The sequence below is a fragment of the Malaclemys terrapin genome, chromosome 7, assembly GCF_027887155.1.
Source record: "Malaclemys terrapin pileata isolate rMalTer1 chromosome 7, rMalTer1.hap1, whole genome shotgun sequence".
Taxonomy (NCBI): domain Eukaryota; kingdom Metazoa; phylum Chordata; order Testudines; family Emydidae; genus Malaclemys; species Malaclemys terrapin.
Genome location: NC_071511.1, coordinates 20678792 through 20701132, shown reverse-complemented (window position 1 = coordinate 20701132; position 22341 = coordinate 20678792). Strand labels below are relative to the sequence as shown.

The 22341-nt window shown below is 42.9% G+C and overlaps 1 protein-coding gene across 2 annotated transcripts in view; it reads right to left on the bottom strand.

Moving 5' to 3' along the window:
• Positions 1-717: 717 nt before the first annotated feature.
• The window catches only part of UROC1 (urocanate hydratase 1), a 71788-nt gene continuing 50164 nt past the window's right edge, over positions 718-22341 (bottom strand). For both annotated transcript variants that reach the window (XM_054035334.1, XM_054035333.1), the window contains 6 exons: positions 19837-19907; positions 18761-18859; positions 15179-15278; positions 11658-11739; positions 3338-3437; positions 718-961 (listed from right to left, as the gene is read on the bottom strand). In XM_054035334.1, the coding sequence (XP_053891309.1) occupies positions 821-961; positions 3338-3437; positions 11658-11739; positions 15179-15278; positions 18761-18859; positions 19837-19907 (593 nt within the window). In that variant the 3' untranslated portion in view covers positions 718-820. The remainder of the gene's footprint in view (positions 962-3337; positions 3438-11657; positions 11740-15178; positions 15279-18760; positions 18860-19836; positions 19908-22341) is intronic.

Genomic DNA, 22341 nt, shown 5'->3' with positions numbered 1-22341 from the left:
GATACTGGGCTAGATGGACCATTGGTTTGACCCAGTATGACCGTTCTTACGTTCTTTGTCTGACAGTTAAGGCAGTTGAACTCTGCCCTGGAGAATTGGATTCTATCCCTGCCTCAGAAATTCCATCATGTGGCAACACATTGACACCCATGTATTTATACCTGCTCCTGCATTTTCCACTCCATTCATCTATTGAAGTGGGTTCTAGCCCACGAAAGCTTATGCCCAAATAAATTTGTTAGTCTCTAAGGTGCCACAAGTACTCCTCGTTGTTTTTGCTGATACAGACTAACATGGCTACCACTCTGAAACCTAACACTTGGTCAGTCATTTTGCTGTGACAATAATATATACATATAAAAATAGCAAATGAAACAATGAATTCACACTACTGTGGCTCTTTAGGGTAACGTTGATCACTAATTTGGCTAGTGAACCACAGATGTCTGAGTATCCCTGCACTAGACCAAGGAACCTCTCAGATTTCTGAACAGTCAGACAGGAATGGATTTTTTTTTTTTATGTAGCTTAATTAGTTAGGCCCTGATTCCAATATCCTTATTCACACTGAATAGTATCTTACTGCAGGAGTAGACTCAATTAAGTCAATGGAAAAACTCTCAATGATTTCAGTGGAGTTTAGATCAGACCGTAAATGTAGGGAGCCTCAGCATTACCCTGCTAATGATGAAGGAAAAGAACTGTTCACATAGGAGAGACACTTGCAAAGCATTTATTATCTTACCAGAGAGTGAGGTTGGGTAACAAAAAAGCAACTTCAAAATGTGTCTGAAAGGAGCATAATGAATTCAGAATGCAATTAACGATGCAGGGCTTGCTCCAAAATGCTTTCGTCTACCACCTTGTGTGGGAGAGTCACCTTTAATTTACCAGTCTCCTCCATCGCTTGGCAGATTGTTTCATAGGCATTACTGTTGCCCGACCAACAGCGTCTAGCTACCTGTCAGATCACAAATGAGGTGCAAGTAAATGGATGTAAAAATGCAACCTTATCTCCCCACATTTCACCTCTCCCCATACACACGCACACAATTTAATGATAACAAATCTATCAAACTCATGCTAATTCCCCGTTTCTTTACCAATGTAAGAAATCATTTGCTCTCTTTCACCCTAAGCATTTTTTTCAAAAGTCTTTGGATGGTCTTGATGCATTTTAGTCCAGTTAAAAATTAGGGGCTGATAGCCCTGGCTAGAGCAAGGCACATTGTAAAAAGATGCTTTGCTAAAAGTCCCTCACAAGGAAAAATTAATGCATCTCAATCCAGATCTGCAAAACTAGCTGCTGTTTCAGACCTAGGTCTGTTTTAAACAATCACTGATTTTATCATGGGACAAATAGTCACATGGAAGGATGTTGAGATCACTGCACATATTTTCAAATTGAACCGCTGGTAAGATTTGAAACCAAGGGGCCAAACTCTCTGGTAGAGTATATGGGCTAAGCTCCACTGAAGTAAATGGAGTGGTAGCCATTTACACCAGCAGAGAATTCAGCCCCTAGTCTCTAGAACTGGAAGGCTCAGAATGTCTATGGCAAAGCTATGCCCAAACCACAGCACCAGATAAAACCCCTCCTAGAACTTCAGAAGAAATGCTAATATTCAGATTCTTATTTATTTGTAAAATAGGTCTGAAGAAGAATGACAGAGCCAAACCTCCTTGAACTTTGGAGAAGGTCAGACATAGATCTGAACTTGCTGGTTTAGCCTCATCATGAGTATATTGGTGCTATATAACTACTCTCAATTATTAATTTATTATATCATGTATCCATTATGTCATTTAACACAAGCATCACTGGCCAAATCCTCAGCTCCTTATTCAGTCTTTACACAGGCACAATCCTATGTGCAATTGCCCTAGAAATATTATTTTATTATGCATTACAAATCAGGGTTTGAAGTATTTGGTCAGACTCAAAGTTGTTAAAATAGGCAAATGCTTAAGGTCCCAGTTCAGCAAAGTACTTAAGCATGTGATCAATTTAGAATGAATACATTTTGAGGATTATAAAAATAAAAGAACTACTAGTCAATGTCCCTTGCATATATAGGATTATTCCTGGCAATATATTTTCTAGTGTACTGTCCAATTTCTTTCCTTTGGATATAGGAATATAGACAATATTCTAAGATTGTCTTTTTTAAACAGCGCGCTGAGAAGTTGTGCTATTGCATGCAATAAATCACATTGCAAGTAAATCTTCTACCAAACTGTTGTTTTATAGGCTGTCTCTGATAAATTATGCTTGTTAAGCAGCGGCCTCCATTACTCAAGTCTAGAGATTAATTTAATCTTCTTCCTTCTTCCTCAATGATTTATCTATTCTATCAGACCTGGTACAGGGAGTGCATGTGGATAGTTCCTCCTACTGTTTTTTGTACCACATTCTCTGGAGAGAATCCATTTTCAGATCTAATGCAAGGAAGGAAACCATTTTCACCAAATTCTTTTGAGAAATAAAGCAGAAACACACCACATCAGAACTGGCAAGCAATAGCCTCATTTGGTCTGAGACACATCAAGTAATTATGAATAGGCAAAGCCTTCCTAAAACGCCACACATTTTGTCCTTTATAATTTTGCTGTATGTAATTATGCCACTGTGGGGAGTTGTCTACAGAAATTGAACCCAGAACCTGTGGATCTCAAAAGCATGAGCTGCTCCTGCTGGATCTAAATTACCATCTCTAGTAGCACAGGCATGGGAGTCGAGTCATAAACCCATATTGGTCTCGGCACTAAAGGAGGACAATCACTCTGTGTTAGTATGTGTTACACTCTCCTTTAGGCCAAGGAAACTCAGCCCAAGCTCATGGTCCATTGCAGTTCAAATAAATGAACTGATCTGAGTTTGCATATAACTAGCACTTAGTACTAAACTCTAGACTGAGGGACATGTGGCACGTATCCAAGAATAAAAGTGGCCACCAGTAAAGGTATCTTGGGGTTGCTCCTTTTCCCACTGACAATACTGGAAAAACTCTCATTGATATAAATTGGAGATAAACAGGCTTTCTATGCATTGGGAATTCAGTAGGTGCTCTTGACCTCCCAGGATAAGGTCCCAAAAGCCCTACATTTATTGGGTCTCTTTTTAAAGTTGACTAAAGTTGATAGAAAGACTCCCGCTGACTTCAATGGGGTATGGATCAGGGCCATAAATAGTACATATCAGAGAATAGTTAGCAGAGTTCGTTACTCGGCCTATTTCATGGTACAGCTCGCGTATTCCTGGGATACCAAGCGGTTTTTGTGTTTTGAAGAAGAAAAGCAATATTTCAAGTCAAAACAGAAGGCAGATTTTGCTTACTCCATTGGAAACATCCCAGCTGAGCATTATCTTAGCTTGTTCCTCAGCCTCTGCTGATCCATCCAGAACAAGGCCAAATCCTCCATTTATCACTTCGCCCCTTTAAAATACAAGTATTTACATGTTTAAAATAAATCTTTTTTTAAAAAAAATTATACAAACCAATCCTATAAGGTATCCCTCCAGTCAGATGCACTGGGGGGAAAGAGAAAATCTAAATTAGGCCTGGATAATATTGCTGAAATTGGATACAGGATGTAGTCAGTGAGTCTTTGTACTTAAAAGATGGAAAGTTAGCAGTACAAGGAACCAAAGTCCTAGTGTAGAAAAGGGTAGGAAGCCCATTCTGTACTTTCCCACGCTACCAGCCAGCAAACCCATTTCTGACCCAAGTGGCAGTGCCAGAAGCTAAGCCTGCTGTATGTCTCCTGAGAACAGTATGTTCCACATAGCACTTGCTTTATTAAAAAACAAAACAAAACAAAAAAACAAATACAGAAATGCCAGCATTCCTGATGATTAAAGAGCAAAAGTCACAAGGCTTCTGAAAGGTTAAGCCTTTCACGTTTGCTACATTCAGGTCTAGCATTCAGATAGCATGGTGATGGGGGTCCTATTGGTATCTAGATGGACAGACCAACCTATTAATTCTCCCATAATCAGAGTGTCACAGCTAAATAAAAGTTGGAACAGTTTGTTTAGCATAAGGCGTTAAAATATATTTCAAGGGTCCATTCAAGGTGAAGTGACCGGTGAACACCTCTCCAGTCATATGGAGGAAAGGACTGAATAAAGGCACTAGATTTATGGCCTATTACAACAATCTATAACTAAGGCAGCGAGTTTGTCACAGAGGTCACGAAAGTCACAGATTCTGTGACTTTCCAGGACCTCGGTGACTTCTGCAGTGGCCGGTGTGGCTGGCCACCTGAGCAGCTCGGGCAACTCCTGGGTGCATGTGGGAAGGGGCTCAGGGCTGAGGGCTGGGGCGTGGGAGGGGATGAGGGCTCTGGGCAGCGCTTACCTTGGGGGACTCCCCAGAAGTGGCGACATGTCCCTCCCTCAGCTCCAGGGCCGGCTCAAGGGTTTTTGCCGCCCCAGCGGCGGGGGGAAAAAAAAAAGCCACGATCGCAATCGGCGGCAGCTCCACTGCGCCGCTTTCTTCTTCGGTGGCACTTCGGCGGCAGGTCCTTCCCTCCGAGAGGGACCAAGGGACCCGCCGCCGAATTGCCGCCAAACAGCCGGACGTGCCGCCCCTTCCCCTTGGCCGCCCCAGCACCTGCTTGCTGCGCTGGTGCCTGGAGCTGGCCCTGCTCAGCTCCTAGCTCTGTGCGCTGCCTCCGCCTGCAGGCACCACCTGCACAGCTCCCACTGGTCACAGTTCCCAGCCATGGGAGCTGTGGAGCCAGTGCTTGGGGCAGGGGCAGCACACAGAGCTAAGGGAGGGATATGTCACCTCTTCTAGGGAGCCACAAGGAGCCAGGTAGGGAGTTTTCCAGCCCTGCCAATACCCCCCAGAGCACCCACGGTGCCCCCAGACCGCCCCCCCCCCGAGCCCTCGCAGCATCCCCGCAAGCATCTTCAGAACCCCTGGGCTGCCCCCTCCCCAAGATTTAGTCAGGGGTATATAGTACAAGTCATGGAGAGCTCACGGGCCGTGAATTTTTGTTTACTGCCCGTGACCTGTCCATGGCTTTTACTAAAAATACCCATGACTAAAACGTAGCCTTATCTATAACCCCACAGCTACTTTCTTCACCTTCCCTCTTTCCCCTCTGTTCTTTTCCTCCCTATGACTGGAGGGGTGTTAACAGGCCATTTCACCTTGAATGGTCCCTTGAAATGTGTGTTAACTACTTATGCTAAACAATCTGTTCCACCTTGCATTTAACTATGACACTCTGAGTATGTTTCCAGCCCTGAAGAAGCCCACTATGTAAGCTTGAAAGCTTCTCTCTCACCAACACAAGTTGGTCCAATAAAATACATGACCTCACCCATTTTGTCTTTGGTTCACTGAGTGTGACTGATAATTTAGCCAGAATTCTGCTCTCAGTTACACCCATGTAAACACAGAGTAACTCCTGTTAATTTCAATGCAGTTACTCCAGTGTAAGTGAGATCAGGACCTGGTTTTCAGATCAGCCCACTACTAACATAGGACAGTAAGAAAATTAGATCTCTAGTTTTGTTTTGTTTTGTAAAATATTCTCTTTGGCAAAACACTTGCAGAGATGTTCTTTTTAGTGACAAAAGATCTCCTCTGAGCCCAACATCTCAAAGATGATTCTTTGAAGCATGGAGGTAAAGGGCTAGATTCCTGATCTTACTAATACTCAAGTAAATCCAGAGCAGCTCCACTCATTTCAGTGGAATTACACCAATGTACCTCCAGAATAGCAAGCTAGAATGTGGCCTACCATCTAAAAAGACACCCATAAATTAAACCCCAAACAAGTTGTGTTTGTTAGGATGGCTTTTCCAACAAAACCTCTCACTTTTAAAGGAGAGTACTCTGCCTTCATTAGCATTGGGTAATATTTTCAAGTAATTAAAGAAACATGTGGCATTTTGACCTAAGCTACCTCCTATAATTTCCAGATGCCTCCTTGTAAGGTGATCAAAGAAAACCAGGCCCCTCTCACAATCAAGATGTCACACTGTCAACTGTGTAATTCAATGCTTGAATTACCTCTGCTTTTTTGTCACTACAGGTTACATAGCCCTCATATATTCTTGTGCAAATGAACAGGCCTAGAGAAATCAATGACATTCAGTTGCTATAATTATGGCCACGCCTGAGTTATTCTGTATCCACATCAACGGTGCATGTGATGCAGCTCCAGCTAAATAAATACAAATCCTGTGTTTCTGTTTGTGTTACAAGGGTATAACTTAGTGAATCAAAATGGAGGAAAGACATTTCTCGAGCTGCATCAGGAAGAAGCAGCAGATTTGTCAACAATTCTGGTGAAAAGAAAACATCTACTGAGGAGGCTGGCTGCCAAATAAATTGTGATCCTCATTTCTGAATTCTCTCAACAGCTACATTCCAATGTCAAGTTGATTTCTTTCTAACATATGTATATACATACACTCCTTTATCAATTATCAGGGAAATGAAAGAGGAAAAATAAATCACACAGATGAAAAGCCTACATCGACTGAGATCAAGGAGATGAGATGGCTAATTTTCACCATGCACAAGAAGATGTCTATATTGCAGAGCCAGCTGACTTCTCACGTCCCCAGTGGTCTTTACAATGCAACACAGGTCCTCAGTTGCTAAAGTGCAACATTGCTGGATGAAAACGGAGGACCAAAGGGCATCTGGCTCCATAGGGCAAGGAAATCAAATATATTTGTAATGGCTGGGGACTGTATCTTTTTTAAAGAAAAACTTCCACATTATCCCTCCCTTTCTCCCAAAGAGCAAATGCAAGGAGGATGCAGCTCCAACTAGACTGGGTGGTATCCAGTTAAACGGAACAGAACCACTGCAGCGCCAAGGCTTTTAGAAAGCTCTCCAGACTGCAGTATCTAATAACATGACATTGTTACGACATCTGAGTCTCAGCATAGTGGCTTATTAAGGCTTGAGCAAGGACAGGCCCAATTTTCAACTCCAACGTTCTTTGTGGAAGCCAAACTCTTTCATCACACAGGGCCAAGTCTACCCCCATGACTAAAGTGAGCAAGAATGAGCCAATCAGGTACTGCACCAAATACCCAACCCCAAATCATCCATGGCAATTGGTAGGCTGGGTTACCAGTACCTGCCTTTCCGTGAGTCTTTGGATTCCCGTAAACTTCCATTTGCTAATTTTCTGATTCATTTTGCAAGCACCCCCTTTGTATTACATTCTGACACAGATTCTACTCACTGGTGTAAATCCACTTAAGCCAGTGGGGTTACTCCAGATTTACATTAGTGTAATTGAGATCCCAATCTGGCCCATGTGCTCTTCAAGCAAAAGTAGGACTAGATTCCCAAAGTGGGGTCCACCATGGATTATACAGGGGTCTGTCCCTTGAGCCAGGGCCTAAACAATGTTCTGGCACTTTTGCTGCACAGAGGATGCCATTTTGTTCTCAAAATGGTGTCCTCCAAACAGCGTGAGAGGTCACACTGGTGGAGGTATTCCCAGGCTGGAAGGGGCATTCCAATAGTACCCTTCAGGACTACATCCTCCCTGTGAGGGTTTAGAAGTACTTTTTTTGTCACAGATGTCAAGACTCGTGTCACTTATACAAGACAGGAAAGTAATACCCCCATTTAGGAGAAACAGAAATACAGATAAAAATGAAATGTAAAGGCCCTATAACAACATGAAACTGACGTATAAAAAATGAAAGGGGTCCAATGCCTTTAGTCAGATGCCAAAGGGGTCATTTGCAGAAAAAAAATTGGGAACTACTGGACTAGATAGTCTTTTCTATCATTTGAATTTTGAACAGTCACAGTCAATGCATAGAATAAACAATTCCTAAAGATATTAGTCAAATAAATTTAAATAACAAATACATTCATGGACATAGTGATCTTTTGGCAGATTTTCCAGCAGATGACAAAAAAGGCTAAATTCTGCACAGAAATGACTCATTATGAATTATTCACTCAGGATCTAGTTGTTTTCCATCTCTACAGCCTCTGGTTGAGATTATCAGAGCAGTTTAGGGGATTTAGAGACATATCCTCCGTTATAATTAACCGATGAAATCCTGGCTCCATTGAAGTCAATGGCAAAACTCTAATTGATTTCAACAGGGCCAGCATTTCTCCCTGTGAGTCTGACTCTCTCAAGACTATGGCCCCGATTCTGATCTCACCCAGGTATAAGTCAGTAATAACTCCATTGAAATCACTAGAGTTAGAATAATGCAGACAGAATGATCTGACCAACCAGGATGGGAGATTGTTTTAGCTCCAATTAACAAGGCCACATAATAGTCAGTGCCTCTGTGGATAACATCTGTTGCAAGCTCTTTAATTCTGGTTTTCTGTACAGCTGTTCTGTAACATACTGGAAGGAGAGTGGGTCCTTTACAGCATTTAACAGCAAAAACTGTGCCCCTTTCAGCAACATGCTGTTCCACTGGACAATATCCTAGAGACAATGCAACCAGCCGAAGCCTCAGTAACTTCATGCCCCTCACGCTACATTTTTAGCTGTAGTTTCCAAACTAGCTGGCATATGTTAAACTTGTGGTCTTGGTGATCAGCATTCCCTATGGCAATAGACTTTCCTGCCCTTAAAGGCATGTGCTTGGCTGAGATTTCATCTAAGCTAGCAGCCTACTGCAGGGCCTAGAGGAAAAAGGGACATTTAGTGAAATGCCAGACACCATCCTACAGAGCTTGGGAAAAATAAGTGGCAGTACTACAGTATTATCATTTTTCTTGCACAGATTTGAAAGCCTTGATCAGACATCCCTATACTACAGGCAACCACCTTAAACTTGTGTACTAGAGGGTCAATCAGAAAATGTTGTCACATTTAACACCCTACAGCGCCTCACCTGACTCACCCAAGCAATACTATGGGACTGCTTGGGTGGGTAAAAGGCAAGCCAAACTTAACGGTATGGATGATGATGTAATTTTATTTGTTTTATTAATAATCAGTAATAAACCCACCAGATTTATGTAACAACTGTACACCCAGAATACTCAAGTGTACAAGTTTTGCAGTATGTCGTTTGCAGATGGGCCCAGTTGGCCCTGAATACCTCCCTCTAGCTGTGTTTGCTGGAAGCTCATGCCACGAACATGGAGATTCATGGAAAGAGGACAATTTTTTGCTATATTTTGAGGGAAACTATTTTTAAACACTGTTAAAAATTATATTTTCTGCTTCTAATAAATGAGCCAAAGGATGCCTAAACAAACAGCCAAGGCTTAAATTCTGCTTGAAGCTACACCAGTGCGAACCTGACATTGCAGTTGATGTAGGGTTACCATTCGTCCGGATTTACCCGGACATGTCCTCCTTTTTGTGTTAAAAATAGCGTCCGGGAGGGAATTTGTAAATCACTAAAAATGTCCAGGATTTTCCCCCCATGCAGAGCAAGGCGCGGCTGGGAAGGCTGCAGGAAAGTCAGCCGCTCGCATGGGGCTCTGGCAGCCAGAGCCCTTCCCCCGCAGCTTGCTGAGCTGGACTCCAGAGCAGCTGTAGAGCTCCTCCTCCCCCCCTCCCTCCCTGCATTCTGAGCCGGCCGGCCTGCCGGGCCGTTTGCATCGGGCCTCGGCAGCTCCTCCTCCCCTGCAGTCCAGCGCCCTGCTCCGGCAACACTGGGTGGGGTGGGACCAGGTTGTGTGTTGCGCTGGGGAGCGCAAACACGTGTCCGGCTCCGCACAGAGCCCAACACCATGTTCTGAGCGGCGGGGTAAGGGGGCCAGGGGGCAAGAGAAGGGGCAGGGAGATTTTGGAGGGGGCAGTCAAGAGACGGGGGTGGGGTCGGGAGTTCGGGAGGGGGCTTTTTGTGGGGGTGGAGAAGGTTTTGGGCAGTCAGGGTACAGGTAGGGGGTAGGGTCCTGGGGGGCAGTTTGGGGGGGTCTTCGGAGGGGGCAGTTAGGGGACAAGGAACAGGGAGGCTTAGGTAGGGGGTGGGGTTCTGGAGGGCAGTTAGGAGCAGGGGTCCCAGGAGGGGGCAGTCAGGGGACAAGGAACGGGGAGGCTTAGGTAGGGGGTGGAGTCCTGGGGGGCAGTTAGGGGCAGGGGTCCCAGGAGGGGGCAGTCAGGGGACAAGGAACGGGGGGAGGGTTGGGAGTTCTGAGGGGGGCAGGAAGTGGGAGGGGCAGGGGCGGGGCTAGGGCAGGATGGGGGCGGGGCTCCTCCCGTCCTCTTTTTTGCTTGCTGAAATATGGTAACCCTACTTGATGGAGTGACTCCAGATTTACATTGATGTAACTGAAAACAGAATACAGCCCCCTAACAATAATAGAAAAGCTGTAACAAATTGCTATATCATACCAGAACAATCTGTCTCTCTACCGCAACATTTACAGAGCACCCATCACGTACAGTCCCATCCAGCAAACCACTTAAGCATGTGCTTAACTTTAAGCGCTTGAGTAGTCCCACTGGAGTCAGTGGGATTTCTCACATGTGAAAGTGCTTTGCTGGATCCAGGCCTAGGTTGAAGAGCCATGATTTAGTTTAGTATATTTTTTTCTGGCATTGTTTAACATGAGAAGGCACGAAGCTCTAACAACACACTCATGTGTGCCCAGGTGGGAGGAAGGACCTTTTTCCAGATTGTAAGTGGTGATCATCCTATGCCCTGAAACAGGAAGATTGATAATCATTAGTTTGTTCTTCCAACTTCTCTTTTTTTATTAATGTAAATCTGCTAGAAGTGAGTAATCTGAACCATTCATGAGTACTTTGAACAATCATACAAAACAAAGCAAAGAAAGCACCCTCTTAATATTTTATTAGCCATGCTTCCACCTATCTAGGCATTTCTATCCATGGTGCTTAGATTACATGATGAAAGACATCTTAGACAGCGGCTATATTCTGATCTGAGATCAGTGTCAGTCCAGAGTAAGCTGTTAGTGAAGTTACTGTGGATTTACACTGGCATAACCAAGATCAGAATGTGACCTCTGAGAATTCTCTTGAAAATATACATCCCCATCTCTCTATATGGCAATCATCTTGTTCTGCTTCTCACTTTAAAAATCCCTGCAGGTTCAGTGTGTAATGCAACAAGAGGGCTGTTGTTTAAACCAGTCCTTGCATTGATGCTGCCTTTTATCTTGCCAGGCATGAGCAAGGGAAGAGGAGTGAAGAACTGAACGAAGAAGGATGGAAAAAAGTTTGCTGGCATCTGAGCTGTTTTGTATCAATAACCCTTTGTTGCACTTTAGCACATGGGCATGTTATATTGGGGTCCTAAGGTCACAGATTTAAATGCAGCTTAAGGGGAAACCTAAACACAATCCATCCACTAACACTCTGGTTCTTCATGTGTGAAGACAACGTTGGAAGTGTGGTCTGTTCAAAAAAACTAAGCCAGTCTGTCCTTGTTTAGCAAATTAAGTTTCCCAAATAGTGCTATGGCCAATGTCTAAAACACTTTTTCTTGACATATGGACATTAATTAAAAAAGCGTCATACGACACCACACTTCAACCTGTAACGTACCCTTTGAGCCTCCCCTCCCCAAACCTCCATTATTCCCATGAACATGGCCTTTCACTGCCACAGTAGCATATGCTGACTCTTTCTCTTTCACACACACACACACACACACACACACATCAACTGGATGGAACTGCTCTTCCCTTCAAACAAGATCAAGTTCTCCTTACCAGCCAACTCCACCACCATTGTGCAAGGCAACCCAAGTGGCTCCTCTAACTGCATCTCCTACAAAATTCTGTACCGCCATATCTAGGAAGAAAGGAAATGAGTTATTGTAGCACCAGAATTCTTCATGTATTTCATGTAATGCTTGTTGTTACTTCACTGCTTTCTCTCCCACTTGGGGAGGGCAAAGGGAAGAGACTATTTTTTCCATCCTCTTTCTTTCCACGCAGGAGGAAACACATGCCAGTATCACAAAATGCTCCGCTCTCTCAGGATTGTAGTACTCTTTATACACTGCTAAAATGGAGATCTAAAATGAGAGGCCTGTGTAAGAGGAATTGTAGAAAATTAGAAAATAAGTAAATAAAGGTATGTCTACACTTCAATCGCTACAGAAGCGCAGCCAACGGGAGGGGTTTTCCTGTCGGCATAGGCAATCCACCTCCCCAAGAAACGGTAGCTAGGTTGACAGTATAATTCTTCTGTTGACCTAGCGCTGTCTACACTGGAGATTAGGTCTGCTTAACTATGTTGCTTAGGGGTGTGGATTTTTCACACCCCTCAGGGACATAGCTAGGCCGATGCAAGTTCCCAGTCCTAAGACTTCACTGGAATAGATAAGACTTTGCAGAGACGTGGCACTTTTCATGGTAGGAACATTATTTAATTATAACTCTCAGTTCTAAGTCAGAGTTGGGGGGTATTGTCATTTCCATTCACAAACAGAGAAACCGAGGCACAGAAGTTAAAGCCCCAATTAAAAAAAAAAAGTCCAATAATTCTGGATGCCTCAATTATGGGGTCTTACACTGGGCACCCTTCAGCACAGGCATCCAAAATTAGTTGATGCTTTTGAAAACCTAGACACAAAGTGGAAGAACCAAGGAGTAGAAATCAGGAGTTCCCGATTACCGAACCCGTGCTCAGACCACCAGATCACAGCTCTCTGTTATGCGCAGGGAACAAGCAAAAAGGCCCGTGCATCAAGTGAGCCTTATGTTGAGATTTTCCATGGGACTTAAGTGTGAAGGTTTTGCCCTGAACCTCTGTACAAGAGTGAATTTAACCCTTAATGCTTAGAAGTTACCTAGAATATTTATTTCTTTAAAAATCACAACTTAAAAAGACAGAAAAATAAAGTAGAGACCTGATTTTCAGTGCATGGCTTCCTCTGAAGTGCACATAAACACAGTTTACACATTAGCCCATGCAATAGGGGGCACTAACACTTGCATATCCAATTCTAAAATTTCAGCTTTGCATGTAAATTGTAGTACATCGAAGTACACACAGAAGTGTGCACGTGTGAAAGAAATTGCACACACCAGAAGATGATGGGCTAGACCCCAGTGAAAACAAGACCCTACGATTTTTGATTCAGGAACAACAGAGCAAGTGCTTTGATTTTATGAGTTCAAAATCAACCCAAAGAAACAAACAAACACATCCCTGGAACCACATTTGCAAAGTTGTATGCACTGCATATTCAGTGTAAGAACTAGCTAATGCAGCCACTGATCCATGTTAAAACCCTGTCAAAAAGCTTTCATTATGGCATCATCTTGTCTGGCATAATGTCACTTTAATAACCCAGTTAACATAATAATTACTTTGTCAGATGGCATTGAGGACAAGAGGGATAAGAGTGTAACTCAACATGTAAAAACTTCCATTCCCTTCTCAGGCAAACGGCTGAGCAGAATCAAGGTTAGGATGGAAGCATGGCAAGCAGATTAATGCTGCAATAATTTGCAAGCCCTCTGCTTTGGAAAAGGTCACTAATTGAGCGACCGACAGCACTAAAAGACACTTTCCTCAACAGCATCTGCCTGGGCTGAGGTGACCCTGATTGTCAGACTGCAGCACTTAATGCAAAACCAAAACAGGTGGGCCAAAGTTACTGAAAATCCCAATGTTCAGTAATGAGAGGACTTCAGATGGGTCAGTTCAGATAAACTACCATATATTGCAGTGCTGGGGGGAGGGAGGGGGAGAAGAGAAAAGAAGAGACCTAAAATGTTCCCCCACTCTCTCTGAGAGCTCATCCTTAGGAGCTTGGAGAGCTAGGGACTGATCTACAGACCACTGAAAACTATAGAAAGACTCCCATTGATTCCAATGGGCTTTGGAGGAGATCTTTCAAGGGGGTCCATATAATTCAAGAAAACAGTTTTATTAAACAGTGATAAACAAATTTCACTCTTAAAAAATGAGCCTCCATTTCAAACTGGAATCCTCAGCTATCCTACAAGTTAGTCAAATTTTGCAACTCTGGGAACCTGGTAATAATACTTTGTCCTTATAGCTCTGTAGCACCTTGCATCCAAGGACCTCAAAGCACATCACCATCAGCAATTCATGACACCTTGCAACACCTCTCGGGTACACAAATTATTATTATTATTATTATTCCCATTTTGTGGTTGGAAAATTGAGGCAGAGAGAGATTTACCCCAACATTTTTGAAAGTGTGCACTGATGTGAGTGCCTCCATGTTTGGGTGCCCAATACTTTGGGCATGTTTTTCAGAAGTGCTGAGCACCTGTATTTTCCCCAGGTGCTCAGCACGCTGCAAATCAGGTTCTGGGGCTCCCAAAATGAAAGGCCCCTTTTGAAAAGGGAACCTGAATGACTTAGCCAAGGTCATTCTGCAGCTTGGTGGCAAAGCTTGGAACCGAATCCAGAACTCCTGATGCTCACTGCTGTGCATCAGCCCATGTTCCCTGATGACAAGGGCTGTCTCATAGAATCTGAACTGTATTTTCTTGTTAATGCACAGAGTAAAATGAACAGGGCTGTGTCAGTATCAATTCTGTACAAAGCATTTTTTTACACACAGGGCCTGATTCTGATCTTGCTTATACTGTACCAGGTTAATACTGCTGTAACTCCATGGAGGGTTCCTTTGATTTACACAGATGCAAGATCAAAATCAGGTATAACGTTCATAGAATCATAGACTTTAAGGTCAGAAGGGACCATTATGATCGTCTAGTCTGATCTCCTGCATAACGCAGGCCACAGAATCTCACCCACCCACTCCTGTATCAAACCTATGTGGGTGGATGAGATTCTGTGGCCTGCATTGTGCAGGAGGTCGGATTAGACGATGATAATGGCCCCTTCTGACCTTAAAGTCTATGATTCTATGAACTTTATACCTGATTTTGATCTTGCACCTGTGTAAATCAAAGGAACCCTCCATGGAGTTCCATCAGCTGGGGCAGATTCTACGCTCTGATTACACCAGTGTAAATCTAGAATAATGTCAGTGACCTTTGTAGCATTAGTCTAGATTTACATTGGTGTTACCAAGGGCCCTTCTACTTTAACTAGTTCCATGCTAATTTCTGTATCATAATTATATCCCATAAAGCCTCCATGTCAAGATAACAGGAAATCCAATTAATTGGGATGAAAGGGTTAAACAAAATCCTTTTAAAATGTTCGATAAAAATTAATTTCTTGTTTTAAGCCATTTTTTTGTTTGCCTAGACAGACGCATCTCAGCTGCTCTGCTGACCTGCACAAAAGGCTGATCCATCATAAATGTTTGAGGTCTCTCTGTAAGGACTGTCGGTGCCACTCACATCGTGGTGATCTCGACTCAGGACAACCGGTGCCTACAAAAAACCAAGGACAAGGAAGTGGAATCCTACACAGACTGTCAACTCTGTCATTCATAGACTGTTTTTTTGCAGATTTTACTCTCTGCCTTATTGACTTACCATCTCATTTCAAATCTCATCTAAAAAGAACTCGTTACTCCCCAACCTAATCCTCTTAATTTCCTTCTCCCTCTGCCACCAATTTTTATTATAACTGGTAAAGAAATGCTGACTTTGTGTGTGTGAAATCTGGTGGAGAAGATCACCATCATTTCACACCCAGAGATAAAGAGCCTTTTTTGAGAGCTCTGCATGAAAAATATATTTTCACACTAAAAAAAATGCAGAATGTTGCAAGTAATTGATATGAATTGACTTTTATCTGAAATTTTAAAGACTTTGTGGTATTGGCTAATCCTCATGCAAAAACAGGGCAAAGTCATATTTCTTCATGAATTTGCAACATTTTTGAAAATGTGAAATTAAGTATAATATCTGAGGCTATGAGAGATTACACAGAGATTTTTTTTAACAGTTCCACATTTCATTTTATAATTTAAGTTGAACTTTGTCATTTAGTACAACTGTATTTGTAACTCTACAGCATTTAAGGAAACTGTTTGTTTTTATGAAAGATTAAATCGAGGTGGTGGAATCTCTTTCCTTGGAGGTTTTTAAGGCCCGGCTTGACAAAGCCCTGGCTGGGATGATTTATTTGGGAGTTGGTCCTGCTTTGAGCAGGGGGTTGGACTAGATGACCTCCTGAGGTCCCTTCCAACCCTGATATTCTATGGCCTGGTCCACACTAACCCCCCACTCGAACTATAATAACGTAGCTGAATTCGAAGTACCTTAGTTCGAACTTACCGCGGGTCCAGACACAGCAGGAAGGCTCCCCCGTCGATGCCGCGTACTCCTCTCGCCAAGCTGGAGTACCGGTGTCGACGGCGAGCACTTCTGGGATTGATCCGGGATCAATTTATCGCGTCTAGACAAGATGCGATAAATCAATCCCAGAAGATCGATTGCTTACCGCCGGACCCGGAGGTAAGTGTAGACCCACCCTTGGATTCTATGATTCTATGCTATGCAAAATGAGAGACCTGTGAACCTTACTCACAGAGTATTCTTTATTCATATAATATTATTGATTGCAGTGGTACTGCCTGTGTGATCAAAGCTTTGTGAGATCAGGCCCTTAGCTTGTCTTGTATTGTTTTCATTGATTCTTAACCACAATTGCAACATATATATGTAACTTAAACATCACTATAGATTGTGAACTCTTTGGGGTGTTTGTACAGCACCTAGCACAATGGGGTCTGGGTCCACATTGGGGGTTCCTAGGTGCTACTGGAATATAAATAATAAATAACAGAGCTGGGTAGAAACTGGAATTCCCATTCCACAGGAAATTCCAAAACAATTAAAGCTGTTGAGAAGTGGAACAAGAAATGAAATTTAGAAATTTCTCTTAGAACAAGAATTCCAAAATTTCATTTAGAAAAAAGTCAAAATGACATTTCATTCTGACCTTTTGGAAACGATTCCGAGGCTCCCTGAGCTGCTCACAGCCCTGGCCGCCCACCAGATGGGGAGCCCAGCAGCTCAGAGAACTTGAAACCATGGGCACCCTGGCTCTGCCAGACAAGCTGCCTGGGAGCCAGTAGCATGGAGGCCCTGGGAGCCTTGGCTGCTGAGGAGCAGGGAGCCTGGAAGCTTGGGCAGGCTGGCGTGGAGCCAGGCAGATAAACTGGCAGGAAACCAGACAGGATTCTGCTGGAAACCTGCCCGGTGTCCATCGGAATTTTGTCGAAATAGACACGTTTCCCTGGAACATTTCAATGTTGTCAAATGGGCATTTTCCAGTGGAAACTGTTCCACCAGAAAATTTCCAATCAGTGCTAATAAATAATAAACTACAAATAAGGGAGCACGGACACTTAACAGCTTCCTACAGCTCAGATAAATCTTTCTTGGCTGGCAGATATCTAGCCCAGCTGATAGGGCCTGATTCTCCTCTCTCTTATGCCAGTTTTACACCACAGTAACTCCATGGACTTGGCCTAATCTGGAGTCCGTTTGCTTGCTGTGCTCTTTGCTGCCAGCAAATTATGAAGTCACTTCAAGGGCACCTCTATGTCCAACTCATGAGAATGGCTGAGAAGGGGAATGGAGATTCTGAAAAGATGAAAAAGATACAGAACAGAATCCTAAAGGGCATGGAAGCCTGCCCTTTTCATTCATAGCTCCGAGGGCTTGGTTTGTCTGGCCAGCTTTAGTTTTTAAGACTAGCTTGCAATGATGTTCATTTTGAATCCTGAGAAGATCAACAGTATTTGAAATATGTTAATAAACATTTTCTGAGTAACAAAACACAGACATTGCTCTATTGATATTCATTATAAGCGTTACATGAATTTGCTTCTTTAAAAATGATAATTCAGCTCTGACACTGGAAAGACAGAGACGCGTGATTTAACATCTTTGGGCCTGACTCCAAGAGCACTTACACAAGTGCGAATCCGGAGCAACTCCAATGAAGTTACACTGTTGTAAAACCTGTCTGAGAGGAGAATTGGGCCCTTAGATTTTCTGAGCAACAAAAAATATAAAAGATGGGTTTGAATCTCTGGATGTGAACGGCTGTCTGATTTGGGGGGTTGGTGATTAGACCCTTGAGGCTCAGAACCCTCTCTAAAACAAACACACATGCTGATTATGTTATTCTGTTGCACAGAAAAACATGCATGCCAGGCCCCATCATACTAAAATACAGGGAGCAAAATACCACCACAGCATGCAACATTTAAACACCTTTCATGAGCATAAAAGCAAGAATTCAATTTTGTTAACCAGAGGCTTGTATACCACATAGTTTTGCTGTAGTATAAAAGCCTTTATTATGCATGTACCAGCTGAGCCCAACCATGAGCCCCAGATTCTTTGCAATAATAAATGTGTATTATCTACAGCAGTGCCTAGATCTAGGTCCCACAGTGCTACATCGCTGTACAATCATATACTAAGCCCACAGAGACCTTAGAAAATCCCAATATGTACAAATTCCTGTCCACGTACTAAATTTCAACAGGGTAGATTCTGCCTCCATTACTCACACTGACTAGTATCTTACTCCTGCAGTAAGGTACAACCCAGCATGCACAAAGGTGGCAGTATCAGAGGCTATGTTGGTTTCTCTTAATTTTTCACTAGCATATGAAGTGTGAGTGAATGCCGACTGTATGATGCCCATACACAACACCAGGCAGATTTTTTACCTGGGGATTAAATGTGGTATCTATGAAGACATTCTCTAGGTCAGACTCTCCTCTCATTGAATACGTTCCGGTGTAACAGGGAAGAGAATTTGACTCGACATTTTCTAATATACTTTTTTTATTATCATTGGTTGAACCGTTCTACTTCTCCCATCCCACCCTGATCTCAGATACTAAACACAATTACCATGCCGCATTGAGTGGGAAAAGCCATACCTTAATCCTTTTTTCAGCAATGGCTCGATTAATAGCCACCGCAATAGACACACGACCCTTCTGATCAGAGTACAAGATTCTAGCTTGGGAGCCAACTACCTGGAAAATGAAAATGCCAGAGTGATAAGGTTCCCTCTGCAACTGGCTTATCTCCAGGCCCCAGCGGTAGACTCGGCCCCCTCCACTGGAGAAAGCATGGAGTATTAATTTGTAAACAATCAGCTTCCAGAAATAAGAAATTAACCCCCCCCCCCATTGAACTGAGTTTTATCTACACTCACACAATGAGATTTATTTTTCTAATTAGCTGCTACAGTTTAGTAAATCCCACTTTTTAAATCAACCTCATTGTCAGGCCCACAATCCCCTATCAACAATCCCCTTATCAACAGCTGAGAAGCAGAGATTGGAACCGGTGGTAGTGGCGGTGGGCTGGAAGGGAGGAGAAATATGGAGACAAAGAACATCAAACATCTGTCTCACATAGAGCTATGCCCCCATCCATCCCTTACTTTGTGGTCTTTAGTCTGGCTTCCAGCTTTTGGGGAGAGGGGGTCACATGCTTGAATCCTGAAGTGCCTGCAGTTAACTGGCTATGGTGCTTAATTGTGCTTTAAAAAAGGAGACTCCATCTAATATACAATACCATAGGAGGAAATAGCCCTTTCCCCCCTTCTCCTGAAAAAAGGGCTACAGGACTAGAACAGCAGTCCTGAAGGGGAGAACCCAGGACAGGACAGCTCCTTCAAGGTCAGATTTCAGGAGTGGAGCTCAGGGAAAGCTAGTTATGAATAAAGTGTATTGTGAGCCTAAGTTGCCTTGTTGAAAAACAGAGATGGACTCAAGCCACAAAAGTTGGCTCTAGACCCAGTTTTTGAACATCTCAAAGTTGAGAGGGTGAGGTGTTGGTTTGGTTCATTATGAAGATGGGGCCATTCACAACATTTGGATCTGGAGCTAGGATCAGATTTCAAACACCCCTGGGTGGAAAGAGCAGTGTTTGGAGCCAGAGTTTTCACTGGGGCCCCTTTTCTGCTTTTTGGTCTGGCCGTGTGTGAAAGAGGCTGTGCATTTACCAAGCTGTGCTTCCCGGCTTCCCGAATCCAGTGGATATTGTCATGGTATTGCTGCTTCACAGATGCACTGACTGCAAGAGAAACCAAGAAACCAAAAGGTTTAGAAAAATAAATGCAACATGCTCTAAATACTACGTAATTCATAAAACAGCTCCAGGGTTCAAATCCTACTCTCAACATAGGCGCAACAGAGGAATATAGGAAAGCCCATACTGGATCAGACCAGCAGCCCATCTAGTGGCCAGCTCCAGTTACTTTAGAAGAAGATACAAGAAATCCTGCAGTAGGAAGGTGTAGGATGAGATGTTCCAGATAATCTGAAGCGCTCTTCCAAATCCATAATGTATTGGTTTAAATCCAGACACATGAGGGTTTCCAACACTTTTGTTCACATTAACTACAACAACTCTGGATATTCTTGGTGTGCCTATAAATGTCCAGTCTCTCTTTGAATCTTGCTAAATTATTGGCCTGAGCAATACCCAGTGGCAATTAGTTCCGAAGTCTAATTCCACACTGAGTGAAAAAGTATTTCCTTCTAGCCATTTGAACTTCCAGCAATGGAACCTCAAAGGGAGTTGCTTATATGCATCTGAAAACATAATCTGGTACAACGGTTTTAATCACTGGGGCAAATTCTCTCATTTACATCTATGTAACTCCATTTAAGTCACTGGGCCCAACTGACCAGCAACAGAAATGAAACGGTGAGTTACATGTGGAGTGTAAGTTGGTCAGAAAATGAGTGTAAGTGGCAAAGAAGTGTAGCATGCATCAGTCTGGCATGGGGGGAGAGGGGTTGTAATACAAATCTAACATGTTGATGAGACTGAAGGTAACTATAGCAGATAAGCGACTAACAAGAGATGAAAGGTATAAAATAAAGTAGGGGCTGCTTTATTTTGCACCTTCCTTTTAGGTGTTTTTGCTATTATACCTTTCCTTCTGCCCCGTGGTGAGTACAGTACAAGAATTTGCACATCCACTGAATGCCAAATCAGTACATGTTACACTATACAGCTCACACCCATTTCCTCACCAACTTACAATGGGCATGTAACTTATACAAATATATCCATCAGCACTGAATTTGGCCCAGAGACTTTCCTGAGGTCTGAAACTGACCCTAGAGGGGGCTTCATGGGGGTAAGTGAGGAGTATTGAGGCAACTGTCTTTCCACAAGGTGCATATTCAGGCAAATATGCACAGCCAAACTAGAAACTGAGGAAAGAGCCAGATATTGAAGATCAGGTTTAATATATTGTTAAAGAGAAATGTAAAATATGTTCATTTCTGCATAGGAAAGATACATTACTGCAGGCCTGCACTAGTAGTGAGATAGAAGCAAGATTGTTTTAATGATTCTGTAAGGAAGTGTCAGTGCTTTATGGGTTGGCTACGAGCGCCTCTAAATTATGCAGCAGGGATTAATATGTCAGCTCTTATCATCACAAGGAATAAAGGCTGAAACATCTGCTTGCACCATCCTTTCCTAGAAGACTTGCATTGAACTTTAAAACCATTACAGAAACATCCTGTAGATATGACAACCGTAGGGTACTATTAAAGTTTTACAAGGGTTTATAAAAATTATTCTACAGAATTTAATAGAGAATGAGATTCTTTCGATAGTTTTAAAACAATATCCCATAGAGTATAATTTTCTATTCAGTCCAGGGCTTCACATAAACCTATAGAAAGGATCTCATTCTCTATTGAATTCTACAGGACTTTTCCTTAAGAGGAGCTAGTTGAGAAAACTGCTGTCATTCAACTAAGGTTATAGGGACATATGACAGCTAAATAAATCTGACCCTTCTACAGAATCCAACACATTATCAGGCTCTCTTTTCTAAATGTTGGTGTGTCCAGTGTTGAATTTCCTGTTCGTTCTGTGGGGGTGGGGGATAGCATCCTTTCATTAAATCTGACCTCCTGGAGTTGAAAGTATTGACGCTCCTTCTTGAGCCGCTGGGGCTCAACCTTGGACTAACTCCATGCATCTCTCATTTGTTAAACTGTTGCCGACCATCTCTCTCAGGAATATGTTCCTAAATCAGACAGGCTACTGTGTTGCTTCTGGTATTTCAGATATTGGTCTTTATTTAGGCTTTAAAGCACATTCTGATCTTACAAAAATAATCCTCATCAGCAAGGAAGTTGATTCCCTGTCCTCTTGTTTGTTTGAATTTATTTTTTGCTGTCCAACCCTGTCAAACTATTACTACGGTGGTGAGCAAATTCCTCATTTAAATTAGTTATTACTATCTCACTGCCATTTGAGCCTTGATCCAAAGAAGTCAAGTTTCCCAGCATGTGTCACAAGTGTTTTACAGGTCAAGCGTGGAAATATACACAATAATACGCAGTAATACGCAAAGTCCCCAGAGGATTTTAAACCATTCTCCTCCTGTGTTGTGGGTTCACAGATTTTAAACAGCAAAATCATCTCCCCAAAAAGGGAAGAATGGTTAAAATTGGAGATGAGTCCAGACTGAAAGTCC